The following is a 16,807-nucleotide window of genomic DNA, read 5'->3' on the forward strand; positions in this document are numbered from 1 at the left end:
CATTCTATAGTGCCAAACTATTTAATTGGGAAGGTATTGATTCTGAGAAAACTTTCCTTAAGCCTGAGATGGAGTTTCCATTTAAATGTTTCCAAGGAAGAAACAGAGAAAGGCATTTCTTAGCCACCAGATACCCCACTGCTCTATCAAACTCTGGCTACTTTTGCGTACACAGAACAGCTTCAACAGGGAGGAGTAAAAGATGAGAAGGTCAGAATTTAGAAGAAAAATATCCAAGTTATGGCTGTTTTGGTTCAGATTCTTGTTTCAAATCAAACAGAGTACATATGTAAACTCAGATTGCCAAAAGCTGAAGTTAGTATCTTAACCACAAACTTTTGGAACAGTAAAAAAAGACACACACAGAGAAATACTCAAAAATTTTCTTTGCAAAATGGAATGGTCATTAACGGCTATCCATAATCATGGCTATCAGAACAGAAAAACATGATCTGGCAGACAACCATGCTATTCTACATTAGGACTGAATGCACAACTTAGAGCTGGGGCTACAGAGACCTCACACTGTGATGCATTGTAAATTAGGACATATATCTCATTTTGAACTTTGTCCTTGTTCTAGATTAGCCAATTATTTCATACTGGAAACTCATTCTGATGATTAATGAGTGACTATAGCCCAAGACTTCTCTTTTTTTTTTTTTCCTTTTGTCTTTCACTTAAAAATAGTCCTTACTCTCCTAATGTAACAATTTCATCTCAAAGCCTTTTGAGTCACAGCTTCTATTCTTAGTCAGCTTAGTGTAGTTTCTGGTTCTTTTGTAAAACTACACACAGATAGAAGCCAATGTAAATTAACACAAAATTCAAATGACATCCTATACAATACCAAACTTTCTACCGCTATCCAATCATAAAAATTTTAAAATAACAAGATAAACATAACTCTAGCTAGAGTTCAGCCAGAGTTACCAGTAAATTACACGGGATGAAAAAGCAAGTTGAAGAAGAATCAGTTTGTCACCAGCTAACGTACCAAAGGGTGTATTGACCAATAATGATAGATGTTTCGGTCCTCATAAAGCACAGATAACTATTAACAGAAGACTTTTCTAATATGTATGGCCTGGAACAAGCAACTAAAGCTTGGCATGAGTTTCCTTTTCTTTTTGTGCTTTAAAATTTTTTACCAATAACTAGGCAAGAGAACCACACAAATGGAAATTTAAACCTGCTGAAGAACCTGACACCACATCTTAAGTATGAGAAGAAATGTAATTGATCTTTTCACTACAAAATTAATTGTATCTTCATTTATAAAAACAATTTTACCCCATGTTCTTCATGCTCTTTTTTATACAATTATATATACTTAATCTCCTGCCCATTTTATGACGCAAGCACTTCATTTTTCCAAAGGATACTGTGTCAGTATTATGGTTTTTTTTTTTTTTTAATTAATGATAAGCTTGGAACAGAGAGTCTAGCAGCCCACATTTCTCAAGACCAAACTTCAAGAACTCTGTATTGGGTTTGTGTGGCACGGTTTTGATAGCGGGGGGCAGGCTACAGGAGTGAATTCTGTGAGAAGCTGCTAGAAGCTTGCCCGTGTGCTATAAAGCCAGTGCCAGCTGGCAGCGGTGGCAGTGCTGCTGGGGTAACACATGCAGGGAGCAGGGGAAAGCGCTGCACCGGAGAGCGTGGGGGCCGCGGCCCTGCAGCCCCCGGGCAGCGCCGGAGGGGCCGGAGCCGCTCCCGGCCCGGAGCAGAGATTCCCCCCCGGCCCACGGCGCCCCCGGCCCGCGGAGCCCCCGGGGGAGCGGCTCCCCCCCCGCAGCCCGGGCAGGGCCCCCCCCGGGGCAGGGGGTGCCCGCAGGGGGCCGTGACCCGCGGGCAGCGGCGCCGGGGCGGCTCCGGGCAGGGCCCGTGGCCCCGCGGGGAGGAGCCCGGGCCGGGGCCGGGCTGGGGCAGGGCCTGTGCCCCCGGGGGCGGGGGGGCTGGGGCCGGCCGGGCCGGGGGGGCTGCGCCCGCGGGGGGGACGCGCTGCGGCAGGGAGAGAGAGGAAGGAGGAGCGGGGGAGACGAGGAGCGATGAGCTGAGCGCGGCCCTCGCTGCCCAGAGCCCTGCGCTGCTGCTGGGAGGGGGCAGGGACGGGCAGGAGCCGAGCTGCGCCCGGGGAGAAGGGAGCGCTGCGGGAGGGGCTTTAAGGTTCGGCTTTATTTCTCACCGGCCCGCTCTGACTGTCCCCGGGGCAGAGCTGGGTTTTGCCTGTGCCGGTCACTGGGGAGCGATCTCTCCCTGCCCCCACCCCGACCCACGGGCCTGTCGTTCCATTCTCTCCCCCCTGCCCGGCTGAGGAGGGCAGGGACAGAGCGGGCAGGGGGCACCTGCCCCCGGCATGGCCAGCCCGCCGCACCCTCAAATTAAGTCTCCCCCATCTTTGACTAGAGATGTTGGCCAAAATTCCCATTACTTTGTGTGATACAAAGCCAGGCTAGGCCTAGCAAAAACCTAAGTAGATCACTTCAGAGGTTTAAGTTGCCAGCCCCATAAAGTTGGGGACAGAGCATCATTAGTCATAAATGGTTTACTGCACAACTCCTTCCTTCTTCACTGCCTACACAAACCTCTCTGTTCAGCTAGGACACCGTAGCCCAGCCTTTTCAGGAGATGAAATCGAGAAACCTGTTTTGTTTCAGCTACAATGATTGCCTGAGAAATGAAGAAATAGTGTACTCAAACTCCTGTTAGTCACTAAACTTAGCAGGTATTGAGGAACTGTGACAGATTTGTAAGGTAAGAAAATCATTAATCTTTTAAATGTAAACTTTTATGAGCATAACTGGTGATTCTAACAATTCTGTGAAAGGGTTCGTGTTAGAGATGGGATTGTGGTTTTAGGTCCCTGGCTCATATTCAAGACCCTGTTCAGTATTCCATTGGCAAGTATAGGCCTATCACTAGCAACTAGGAAAACAAAACAAAACACCTATCTACGGTCACCTGGCTTTGGCGAGAATAGATCATTTACACGCTGATTGGATTGAACAGCACAGGTAAAACCCAGACTCATAGACTTGGTGATACATCTCCTGCTGATCTGAGTGGAAACAGGCTTTCATAACAACCATGTCCCTGGAAAAGATTATATGATTTATATATAAAATGGCCACTGCCTGCATGATCTTGTGGGCCAGTTCTGTGTTTATTTTCAATAAATGGATTTTTAATTAATTTTTGCAAGAAATATTGGAAATGCTAAATGTGGTGGTTTGCACACATCTACATTCTCTTCATATTAATACCAGCAGACTTGCAGAGCAGGATCAAGTATCCTAAGCTGTTAACAGGCACCATATCACCCACGTCAATGGAGAGGAGCAGCCTACCGACACTGCACTTTGCCTGGACTTAAATACTCATTTTGATGATAAGCAAAATTTTTTTTTTAATTATATATAACAACACATCTTAGAAAAGGAAACGTGATGTGATTGCAGGGAGGAAAAAAAAAATAACGAAAGGATATCTGGATATTTATAGAAATGTAATGAGCCTGGTGTGTGACCTCTGCGGTTCTAGGGGCACGTTTGGTTCATTGTGCCTCCTCACTTTACGAAGTCCTGCCAAACAAATGGGGAAAACCATGTGAAAAACAGTTGAACACTTTTCTTTCTTTTTTATTTTCAGGAAAAATCAGGACATATGGAAAAAGCTTAACTCCTAACGGGATTAAACTGCCAAGTTTATCCACCTTTCTACCAAAAAAGCCCTATAGGTACATGTGACTTGCAAAAGTATCCTGGAGTTTGCTGTGTCTTTTCCACTTGGATTACTCCCAATACACGCAATGTTCTACTTTGCATTATAGCTGTGCCAGTTGAAAAAAATAAAACTGAAGTAGCAGATAATAAATTCAAGAACCTGAAAGCTCATATAAATCGAAAAAAAAAAAATATTAATAGAACTTAATGCAGGAAGAAAGCAAACAACACAGATTACAGAATTTTGTCAGGAAATTACTGCTCTAAAAACCTAGTAATAGGCCTGTTGACACTTGAGTGCATCTTTGGGGGACAGAAATTCATGCCTTTGTTCAGTATGGCTACTCCTGAGCTGAATGAGTGGATGAATTTTGGTAAAAAGGTGATGTGTCCATTCAAAGACACAGACACACAACCCCTCCCTGAGCAGCAAGGAAGGTCTCTCTCTCTATATATAGACTTTGTGCTTATCTTCCAGATTACATTTTGTGGGAACAGCTTGTCCCAGTGCAGCACATGCAGATCCAAAGATCTCTTTGTACTTTTCTGAGCCTTTTGGCTGAATTTTGGTTCGCTTAAAGCTGATTTCTGGTTTTTCTGAGCTTGGTACTTTGCCTTTGCATATTTATGGCCAATTTCCAAGATCTGAAAAATCTACTGAATGATAAAGGCCCCTAAACCATTCCGTGGGAAGAAAAAACAAATTGTCTAGACCTCAAGCCTTTAGCAACACAGAAACTGTCCAAAGACTTGAGAATGGCATGAAGTGGTTGAATCAGTGGGAGAGTGTTTTCATAGCTGCAGCCTGCATAACACAATGGATAAGGCCAGAGGGATGAGAGGCAATTCCAACAAAAGCAAAAGAACTTTTAGGAGATGATTGGGAGTATAATTTTATAGAGGAAAATGATGAGCTGTTGTTGCAGCAAGTGTACGTAGCTAAGGCAATTGTGGTGCCTGCCCAACTATGGAGGCAATGTGCATCTTGTCGTTCTTGTTACCAACTCGCTGGTGCCTCATATGCCCTCTATGTTTAGATTAATTTCTTTGAAGTCTGGAGACATAACTTTCTGTCTGCCACCACAGCACCCAGTTCACATTGTGGCACCCCAATGTAGGGGGTGTTGGTACTCATGGACTAACAGGTACAGTCAGGAGAACCTCAAGTGAACAACAAGTGGTGGACAGAGTAAAGGACGGGGGTATGATTATTACAAAATCAAAGGATTAGAAAAATCTCCTCTAATTAAAGGGATAGTAAGAACAGCCAGATTTAGCACAGCATATATAATAAATAGAAAACAGAGATACCTGGCATAGTGGAATTTTTTTTTAATCAGTCAGTTCTCACCTTCATTTACAGGATTCATCAAGAGTGTCACCGAAATCCAGCCAACTATGTGAGCATCGGTATGGAGTGGTCGTTTAACAACTCACACCAACGTACACATGAGTGCATAGTCAGGAGGTAAAGACAGCCCCAACTAAAATGACTTAAAGCAGATAGCAGCTCATTAATCTTGGATGAATCTGTCCAGTGCACAACAGTTAACAAAAGCTTTTGTGACAATTATTATGGTAATGTTAATAAGACAGAGCCTCATTAAGTCTCAGTTTAGACCCCTTTAATGACAATAACGATGCTTTGTTATCCTGCTGCAGCTGATGATCTGGCCTCCTTGGTGAGCAGAGCACCAATTTTTATCCACCATCAGCCAAGAGAGCACATTTGTCACCACAGTGTGACTTGGAAACTATGTTGGCATGGCAAGCAGCGCTACTTCATATAATATGCAAAAATCACACAGAAACCTCTTGAAGAGTTAATGAGGCAATTTTTTTTACAGTTAATAATATTATCCTTGTCAAAATATACTTGTCCTATCACATACTTCTTTGCTATAACTAAAGCTGTACTCCAGCCCTCCCCACTAATCCTAGGCAATGCTGAGCAGTCACATTCCTCCCGCATTGTTTAGAATAAATGTTTACTCCAAGGTCTAAGTGTTCTCAAAAAGAGAGTGAGAAAATGACATCTGGGTTATGTATATATTTTTACCACAGATCATTAATGCAGGAGTTGGCTATGCATCCCTCTACTTATTCAAATGGGAACTGAAGACTAAAGCAGACATAATGTCATGCCAAGCTTGGGAGAATGCTACCACGTGGAAGGAGATATTAGTTTGCTCTCTGCAATATCCATTCATCTATATGAAAACTGTTCATGGTTTTTATGCGATTTTCCACATATGCCATAGACATCAGTTTAGAGTGGGCTTTTTAATCCTATCCTTGTACCTATGCGTGCTTGAATGTGTGTATGTATATACGTTTGAGAAACCTTCAGTTGTGAGACAAACTTTTTCTAATTGACTTTTAGTGGTAAAAATTCCTCCCTGTTTAATAACTTTTTGTCCGCTTTGCATCATTGCGGTTGGGTCTGTCTTTACTGGCTGACTTCTCCCTCCCTCTTGTTTATCTTGCTGTGAGTTATTAAGGGACTGCTCCATGTGAAACAAGAGGAAATACCAGTACTTTTTCATCTCTGCATTTTAACTCTCTGTTCTGTTACACATTTTGGGAGACACACATAAAGTAGAGAGGGGTGACAGAAGGAATCAGAGAATGCGTTGCGGTGCTGTGCCTTATCTTAATTAGTGAATGGCCATTTCCCTAGCCAGAATATTTTACCTAAGAGCAAACAGTGTTCCATTGTTGTAGTTATCTGAACACAGTATTATTTTTATGTACTTTTTCCTATACATCTGTGAGGCAGCTATTAGCAGTTATTATAGATAATATATATCCTCTTTATGATATAGATAACAAACGCAAAGAGTGAAAGGTCCATATCCTGTGTAAACTGACATCTTAGGAAGAATTTAGACACCAAAGACAAAAAAAAAATCATTATTTTATCTCTTGTGTTACTCTATGGACATAATACTTTAGAAGTTTCCATTTTTACAAGCAGAGGTCTGTATCTCAGCAAATCCAGACGTGATTCAATATCAAATGGGCTGAGAAATCATTTTTCTGTCAAATGCCTATGAGCGATCAGGAATATCTAATGAGGTGTTCCTCCAGCTGCAATGCACTGAGGGGGATCTCAGCCAGTATGTGTACTCACAAAATATCCTGTACATGTCCTGTATATGACAACAAAGCATACTGTTGGTTATTACATTCATTAACAGAAATAAATGGCTGTAACACAGTTCTATTCAGCATTTTAATAGCTAGAGTGTTTGCAGGGTCCCAGATTCAATTCCCACTTCTGCTGAGACACTTCAAACCGCCTAAGCTGTAGGCTACTTGGCAGAGTATCTGCCTCTGCTCCTCCTCCTAAGAAGAGTCACAATTTTCAAAGAAGAACTTGAGAACCATCAGGACTCATTGCTCCAGTGGTTAGGGAAGTCCCTTGGAAGTTGGTGACATGGTTGCTAGGTCTTTCCCCAAGATTAGTTTATATACTCTACTTGAAGGCTGTTTCATGTACATTACTGGTTTTAATCTGGTAGGGCAAATTGCAAATAATATTCCCAAACACTCTTCCGTGTTTTTCAGATTACTGATGGTTTCTTGTTTTTTAGCAAAGGCTGCCCTCCCATGAGAAGCTCCTACCCTCAACAGCACCACACTGCTGGCACGCAGTGAGGCTGCTGGACAGCCTGCAATGCACGTATATTACTTACATAGAGGGGGAAATGCTGTAGGAAGGGTGAGGGAGAGAGGTCACATGGCAAAAATGTGATGAAGGAAAAGGAAAGATTAATTTAGGAATGAATGAAACAATGTTAAACAAAAAACTTGCAGTATATTCAGCAGAGAATCTAGTGTGGGGTCCATTGGGAAAACAAGGGTATCACTTCATAAGTAGTCACGTCATAATGTCAGATCAGATCCTTTGGTACATGAACAAGCTGAATTCTGCAATCTCTGTTTAAGTGCTTGCCTTTGCAACTTAAACAACATTTATTTTAAGGATACTTAAGCATAAATAAAGATGAAAGGAGTAAGAATGTAAATGCAGCATACCGGTTTGGGCCCATTTCTCCTTGCAAGTGGCTTAGCCTAAGGCACTTGAGCTTTTGCCTCATGTTCCCACAAGTTCCAGACAGCATACTGGCTTTGTCTGTTCTTTCAAAGAGGGTTATGAAAAAGCAAACTAATAATTTTTGCACTAAAATTTAAAGTAATCTGCTTAGAAGACCACTGACAATAGAAATATTATTAAAATGTGTAGCTAAGTGCAACATAAGCTACTACTGTACTGGAGAGCGTGAGGAAAGCTAAATAACATAAGCGCAAGTGAAATCTTAAATAGGGCTAGATAGAAGAGGAAATTCTCATAATTTCAAAATCGCTGCCTCAAAGCCAGCGAGTCTAACTTGTATAAGTATGATTTCATCTACTTTCAACTAAGATTTTATCAAAGACGACTGGGTCACTATCATTCTCCAAAGAAAGAGAAAACTTGCTAGCTAATTTGAGAACACATCTTTTCTTTTTGTGTGGCTGGATTTTTGGCATACCATAGCTCAGCCCTGTTTGGAGCCTTGTAAAAGTCACTTATCTGAGCCTATCAAGTAGCCAAACCGAGCACTGCGAACATTCCCGCTGGAGCCGCCAGCGAAATAACGGCTCCCCAAGGATTAACTTCTTCTCAGCTAAAAAGAAAGCGAGCCTGTGTTACCACAGCATAATGGCCTTCATCTGTAACCTAGATCTTGGCTGATTTCTTTCAAATGCTTTTTCACTATGCTATCAGGAAAGGGAAAAGACCGTGTGGTTCACAGGGAACTTCACAGTATCAAATGGTGTCAGAAGGAACCTGCTGTCTCTCCCCTGAGCCCTTTCAGAGAAAGCCTGAGAAAAAAGAAAGGGTCTCAAAAATCTTTCTGGAGAGAGGTATGGGGCAGTATGGAGAGCAGGGGACTAGCCCTGCTGCCTTGTAAGGAAACAGCGGATAAGCATCCCTGTGTGCTTTGCTGCCCTACTTTGCAGATCTAGGGGACAGGAGGGGCTGCTGTCACTGCAATTTCTGATCACTCAGCCTTTGAGAGCAAGGGACCAGGAGCTAGTGTTGTGTGTCACATAGCAGCCCCAAGTGCTGGCCACTGCCTGCAAACATCAGTGTCTCATCCTGACTTCTGGGAGGGCTGGGTCTAAAAGAAAAACAGGGAAGGTCACCTTAATACCTTAATAGCCTCTGACTACCAGCTTGTTCTGTGCCCAAGGGAACAAGGCATTTGCATCTCCCACAGGCATTTAGAACTTTCCAGCTAAAATATGATACAGCTGCTCCTGCTGATTTTTTTTCAAGTAAGCTTCTAACATGAAGGATGACATAGACCCTAAGTCTGCAAATGCTTGTGTTCAAAACTGTTTTTCCTCCCATGAGACAGTCTGTCGACTGATCACAAGTCATAGTGTGGGAGCTAGAAGGAATAAATCCCAGACCCCATCCACACTGAAGGCCAGTCAGCCTAAATGTGGTACAACTGCATTTACTTCAAAAGGGGGCACTGTTAAATTAATGTTGAGTCCTTAGAAAATGTTACCCCATTCATCTTGAGAGCTGTGGACTCCCAATGACTTAGACCACATTCTGGTTCTTCTAGGAGGTTTATCAGATATAGGGTAGAAATCTAAAAGGCTACCTGGAACTGGCAAAGGTAGGTAAGTTGGAAAGGAGAAACTTAATTTAGACATCTAACTTGAAGTGTCTCACTTCAGAAACAGCATTCCTGTACAGCCAACAAAGAAATAATCTATTAGAGCCGAATCCCTCCTTTGCCAATCTGCACTGTTTATTTGAGGTACGTACATCTATCCAGTTACTCCACAGGGCACCCAAATGGACAGCCCTGTTTTTGCAAACTCCAAATCCAAGAAACGTAATAAAATACATCATACCTGCTCTGTGAGGAATTCTCAGGTACGTGGTACATGAAGACATTTCCTCTGGAGGCAGCAGCCCAGTGACTGGCCATGTTGATGATGGGACATGTGATAAACTGGTCACTGATAAAAAAGGAGGAGCAGGGAACAGATACAGTCACATATTGGAAAAAAGGAAAGAACACCCCTCCCCAGTCAACAGACCTCTCTCTAAATTGATAGCCACCTTTAATCTGCCAAAACAGCTCCTATCTCTGCCTTTAAGGTCACTGAGGGAAAAAAGTCACCCTCTATGAACCCAGTACAGCTTAGACTTCACTAAAATTACCATTTTATGGAGTGTTGAACAACGGCAATGATACTAAACAAGCCATATCTGACACATAAGGAATATCCTGGCCAAAAAAACAATCCCATTTTAGTCTAGTTTATGGGGACTCATGCTTGTAATAGTATAAAACTCCTTCTGGCATCACTAGGTTGCAATGGCATCTAGAAAAAAGATTTATATATTTCCTGGGTTAAGGTTCAATGATATCATTTCTGCATTTGGATCTGTGTGATTTTTTTGGGTAGAGTTTCCAGAGCTGGAAGTAAGTGACCACTTTTGGAGATATCCTGTGGGGCCTCTGGCAGGGCTTATCAATATGGAATATCTGGTATAGAATGTCTGGGAGAGAAAGGTCAGACAAGAAGACTGCAATGAGATAGTTAAATGATCAATTTATCACCAAGTATTGCAATGCAAAGGCATGAGTGAAGTAAATGCATCCAGACTTCCCTAGCTTTCATTGCCCCAAGAAGTGGGGCTGGGAGGTGGGGTTAGCTGTAGCTGCAAGGAGCACAAGTAGTTCAAAAGGGCAGGCAGAAAACAGAGCACCTTACTGCAAGATACCTTGTTGTGTTTCCTCAAGGCAATATTATCTATGCACATACACCACTTTACATTCTACATGCGCCCAGAGACTCAGCACACTCTTTAGGCGTTTATATATCCGTAAGTACATGAGCACGCACAAACGTATCTGCTGCGGAAGTGAGAGGTTTCAATTCTCAGTCTAGTGAACCCGAAAGAGTAGCTGCTCCTTCAGACTTGGTAGGTAAAAAAAGAATGACTGATGGCAAGGAAGAACAGTGTCAGAGAAGCATAAAGCCATGTTGCTATATTTAACTGGTATGATTATGAAAGGCACTGTTTGGGTAGCTATCTTGGTTCAGCAGAGTTTATTTTAAGCCCATCTGTGAGACCACAAGTTATGGGCTGACTGATCACAATGCTCTTTGACAGTTACGGTTGACAACACCCATATGAAACAAAAATTACTGTTCCTCACATGCCTACCGGCATGGGATTTTAGAGGAGCAGATGGTCTTTGAAAACTAGGGAGTCTGTGGAGAGCATTAGCTCTCAAAAAATGTTTTGAGATACATTTCAACACGTTAAACTGATTCTCAGTTGGTGCTTGGGGGGGGGGGAGGGGGGGGGGGCAGAAATGCAGCAGCAAAGTCAGCTATTCTGGGAAGTGAAAAAAAAACACACAACAAAACAAAAATAGTGACCACAAAGATGAAATGGCTGTTTCTTATAGGTATGGAATACCAGAGTGGTTTTTTTTTTACAAAAAAAAGAGAAAGAAAAATAAAATTAAACTTATTTTATACTTGGTAAAAATACCACAGATTTGCAGCTAAAACAATTTTAAAAGTGGAAATATTTTAATACCACAAAATATGCACAATGTATGCACTTTGTAACAACCACTTATGTTGCTTTCTCACACTTTATAAACCTGTTAAAACTTTAGCAAATAATTATAACCTTCTGACACAGAAATTTTCTTAGGTTACACATCTGTGCTGGTAGTAAGTTTGTTGAAAAAAACCCCAAAACTAAAAAAAAACCAACTAAACCCCAACCCAACCAACCAACCAACCAGACACCAAAAAAACCCAGAACCACACCATGTATGTGATACTGATGTAGGTGACTCTCATTCTGTAACTGCTGTCTCCCTTTCTACTGCAGCTGGAGTAATTTCCCAAGTGTTTAAAGAAAAAAAATATCATCAGATGTCCTGGTTTCACTACTCATCCTTGTGCTTGCTGGTGGTGACTCTTTAAGACATTCACTTCTTCCTTAGCCAAGTCACTTGCCTCATATCGTAAAGAAGGAGGTAATCCCTATGCCCCCAAGGCTGCTGTGGGGCACTCCGGGGCTGAGAGCCAGGGCAGCTAGCTGGGCACTACATCCCTGCTGCAAGCAAGCTGTGTGCTAGCTGTCAGGGATTTGCTAAAGTCAGTGTCTGCACCATGCTGAGCCCTGGGCTGAAGGTAGATGATCAAATGCAACAGCCTTGTGGTGTAACAGTTCCTTATGGAGGTACCTCTGGATGGGGGAAGGGTTAAGATGTAAGTCTTTCAGTGATTTATTATGGCTTGAAACTTTACCAATATGACTAAAGAATTATAGCCCCATAGGTAATGGTGGTGATAAGAAAGAGATTGAGGATGAGTTCTGGCTTGAACGCCTACAAACCACAGCTCTTCCATGTGTGCTGCATGCAGTGGCCCCAGATGCCACAGTGCTGGATGGCCTGTCCCTGCGACAGGCTATGAAGCAGGGCAAATGCAGTAAAGTATGAGACTTGATAAATGGCACAAAGCTCAACCCACAGCCTTCTGGCTTGTTTACACCATGACCTCAATGCACTGGCCCACCTGGACCACCCGGAAAACTTCCCCAAACAGATTTGGTCACTGCTGTCTTCAATCAGATGTTTTCAACTGAATTTTGGTTCCTGTTCAACTCCTGCTCCCTGAAGGTCCCTTGGAGCAACACACTGCAACTCTGATGGGGGACTGAAAGGAAAATCTTTTCTCTAAGATCTCACGGAGAGGCTCATGGTAGGACAGAAAGCTGCAACACTAAGAGCACATATACTAGGAGCTTGTAGCTATGATGTCAGAGGTGAAACAGTGTGGACGGGCACACTAGGACTCAAACCACCAGCTTTATAAAACACATCACCTTGGAAATGTCAAGTGTTTTCGTAATGGATCTGCTTATGAAACAGAGGCAGGAATAGGGAAAGACTTTTTTGATTTGTTTTCTGAAAATCTGTGCAGCTTAAACGTGCAGCCCCTGAGTTTGCGTAGAGGCAGGAAAGCAGAGGTAAGGTGATTTCCCCTCAGTTTTCCCCCTTTCGGAAAAATGGGCCCACCCCACTGCAGCTCAAGAACTGTAACTGGCTAAAGCAAACCGGCTGCCCATGGGAGAGAGAAATCCACTCTTCTTTGCAGACCAAACCACCAGGTGACCCAAGCTAAAGATACCCACCAGTCGCTATGGTCTACCCTAGGTGTCATGACTGCTGTGCAATCCTAGTCCAACAGGGCAACGAACTCTTCAAACTCACTGTTGTCCAGAACTGCTGGACCCTGATGCCATACCCGATTAAGGGTCAAAGCGATGTAAATATATACTGGGTGGCATGAATATGGCCCCCTGCTCATTTTCCACTTCCCAATGGTCCCTGCCTCCGATGTTTCAATGCAAAGTATGGGAGAGTATATACTGGAGGTAATTTGCTCGTGCATCTGCTGACATTTCATGACAACTGTTTCCTTTGGAAGAGACTGGGAGGCACTGTAAGTCTATGATGTGTCCTGATGGATCAAACAAGGAAAGAGTCAGATATCATGTGTTCTCCTTTAACCTCCACAAGAACTTCCTACAGAGGCATCCTGCTGTCTGATTCTGCTTTCTTTCACCATGGGAAACCATACATAAAGGGAGCAAAATGCAGATTGGATGACATACAATCACTGTACGCTGGCATAAATGATAACACAAGGGTCAGGGAAATACATCAATAAGCTTATGGGTATTCTTCTGTCATGGGTAAAGTGGAGATTAGCAATGCATAGAATACAATTGGGAACCGCTTTCTTAACATTCACAAATGCTTTGCTATTTCACACAGGATACTCACCTGTAGAAAGCCTGATACTGTGAAGAAATATATTTTGCAGATTTCATAAGATAAAAATGAATGTAATTGCTGAATTCAGAGTTTTCAAACCTGACCACTCTCCAAATTTCCAAAAACTAGGAAAAATATCTTAACTGTATAAATATGTGACTGTGAATAAAAGCCAGTCTTTTAGTTTTACTGTCACAAGGATAACAGGACTCAAGGACTAGTTGATGCAGAGTATGCAAACAACCAAGACATCTTTGACATGAAAGAATACGCAAGGAAGCATTAGTAGTCTGAATCCAATGTACAGTTCAGGAAAGACAATTCAAACTTTTCACAAGGCAAAAAAGTCAGTTCAATTTCTGTTTACCAATGACATTGGTAACCTCATGGAAAATGAAATCACGTTGCTTGTTTTCTGTTCATTTGCACAAGAATTTCTCAAGTATATATATTCTCATACATACATACATACATATATATATATATATATATGAGTACATATAAGAATATAAATGCACACTTAAGATAAGCAAAACAAATCTGGCTTTACCCCAAACACACACTTGTAATAGGACGACTTTCTTACCGGGTTGCATTTTCCAAAGCCCTGGAAAAGGATGAATAATCATCCGTTGAGTGTTCAAGGGAGTAATACCACGTAGCTGCATCTTCAATGAATGAGTTGGAGTCTTCTCCTCCCAGAGAATTTTGCAGAGCCTGATAAAAGGCTGTTTTGCTGTTGGCTCTTCCTTGACTTTCTTCAAATTTCTGAGAACAAAATGCATACATGGAATTCACAAACAAAACCAAGATAGATTTTTAGTGGAACAATATAAGCTCAGATCTCCCTCTGCTGGAACGAGTCCACTCTGCTGTGACCTCTGATTCCTAGGGGAAGTAGGAGACAGTCCTACTTTTGCTTTCCCAGGACTGTCACCAGCCAGCAGTATGGGTTTCCTCAAAACATACTATGGGATTGAATACCTGACCTAGTAAGTCCGAATCATCAGTACCATGCTGTGCAGATGTAGCTCTTACACTACAGAAACCCCACTGGCTCTCACAGAAATAGTCCACTAGAGAGTTCTCCTCTGTAGGTGTGCCCAATGCTGTCTTTCTGATGAGCTCCCTGAAGGAAAACTAGAGGGGAGAGAAGAAGATATTCCTTTGGAATATTCCAGAATATTTCTCCTTTCCTTTGGAAATTCCAAAAAGCAAACATGGAATATAGTCATTTCATGGCTGTATCACTCTGTCTTTTCTGGAAACACCTACAAAGAAATGTAGCTGCCATAAGGCCTGTAGTTAGGTCCCTTCTGGAATGATATTTGCCTTAGCCCTGGAAAAGAAATCCTCCTACTCCAAATCCCAATCCAATAGCAGCCATGATCATTAAACTTCATAACCCCTAGGGACTTTCAGAGTGACCTACAGTGAAATGCCCTTTCCCTGAGATCTGTGGTCTGAAACCTTTCCTGACATAAAGGCATTTTTTCCAGAGCAGAGTGCTCATGTCACTGCAGAATTACTGATAGCAGAGGGACCATCTTCTATGCCAAACTGCCTACCCAATTTTATTTTTACCAAAGCTGAAGACTGCTGGAAGTTTTCAACACATCTTTCTTTGAGGAAGTTTTTTTATCTTATCAATGCAGACTTTTCTTTTTTTTTTTAAAGAATTTATTTCAAGTTCAGAAACAGTAACTTCCTGAAAATAAAAGTAACCTGAACTTTCCCGTGGATCAAGTTCTTTCTAAAGAGGGCACTTTGCAGGTGCGCAATGGCTGAAATTTGGTATAAGAACTCCAGAAAGAACTAATAAACCACCCATATTATTTTGGGCAGTCAGTCTGATGCAAAACAGGCTAGCATCTGCCCAGTCCAGTTACCATAGATCCTTTACTGAAGATATTATTTTGATGGCCCACAGCTGGTTTTCATCACGCTGCTAGGTCTTTCCACAACCCTATACAGGAAGTACAGAGGGAATAATTACTTTTCAACAGATTCACAGAAATGAAAGATGGAAAATAAGTCCCCGTCTGCTAAGGCTGAGGCCTGTCCTTACTGATGTACTCTAATGCTTTGTGCATTTTCATTCCATGACTTCACAAGGGATTTCAAAACACTACCAAATATCCCAAGGTCCAAAAAAGATCTTGGTAATTTTCCTTGTATTTGTAATAAATTCTTCTTTTGCTAGATGTTGGCCCATGCAGTGTGAAAAGAGTCATGTGGTGCCAGTTTTAGTAATACCGCTGTACTTCAAAAAAGATTCGCAATTCACAGATGACACATCACTTCATGTGCACAAATGCCACATATGAAACTGCATAGCGCACTTGCCTGCAAAATCATTCAGTTTCAAGCCAGCAAGGACACGTATATTTTTCTGCAAGAAATAGAAATGGTCACTGAAGACCTGATTGTACGTTCACAGAATGAAAAAGCAAGCTTTCCGTCAGCTTCAGCACACGTCAGTTCAGGTCCCTACTAACCAGCAGAAGCATTGCTGCTGTCTAATTAGGAATCTCTCATTTGGTGCCTGGGGCTGGTGGATTTGGCTAGCAGTTATGGATAGGAACAGAGGCTTTTCTGTGTCAGTGCAGAGCCCAAGCTTTTATGTGTAAAGCATCCTGTACAAAGCAACTTCCATGCAATTCTTTGATTTTATTGTGTGGGGTGTTTTTTTTCAATGGATTTGTTACCTTATTCTAAATTTTTCATGGATACTTAAAACAGAGGGAAAAAGAGGGAGAAAAAACCTTAGGATATTGACTAGGTGCCCTAGAAACTGATCCTTCACTGTCTCATCAATTACTAAGCATCAAATAAATACTATGGTTGAAAATCACAGAGAAGGAGATGGATCATCATACAACACATGGTTAAGCTGAGGGACTTCTTGCCACATGGTTTTGCAGATGCCAAAATTGGGCAAGATGAAGTTTAATGAACAAGTTTTTGAATTAAAAAGAAAATAAACAAATAAATTAGGTGATGGTTATTAAATACAGAAAGACCAATTCAGGCTAGGAAGCCTCTGAGCTGCAAACTGCTCGAGGTTTGGAGAGCATTTAGCAGAAGTCTCAGATTTGCTTACCCTGTTCTGACCAACAGCTGCCTTAGCCACTGCTGAAAACAGCATTCTGTGCTAAATGGACCCTTGAGCTGACTCAGTGCGGTCAGTCT

General features: G+C 42.1%; 1 protein-coding gene across 1 annotated transcript in view; it reads right to left on the reverse strand.

Annotated features, from left to right (window-relative positions):
• The window catches only part of TG (thyroglobulin), a 164,662-nt gene that overhangs the window by 7,454 nt on the left and 140,401 nt on the right, over positions 1–16,807 (reverse strand). Inside the window, exons 44-45 of the mRNA XM_040586695.1 lie at positions 14,202–14,383; positions 9,648–9,755 (exon numbers count right to left, since the gene is read on the reverse strand). Of these exons, the coding sequence (XP_040442629.1) occupies positions 9,648–9,755; positions 14,202–14,383 (290 nt within the window). The remainder of the gene's footprint in view (positions 1–9,647; positions 9,756–14,201; positions 14,384–16,807) is intronic.

The sequence above is a fragment of the Falco naumanni genome, chromosome 3 (genome assembly GCF_017639655.2).
Source record: "Falco naumanni isolate bFalNau1 chromosome 3, bFalNau1.pat, whole genome shotgun sequence".
Taxonomy (NCBI): Eukaryota; Metazoa; Chordata; class Aves; order Falconiformes; family Falconidae; genus Falco; species Falco naumanni.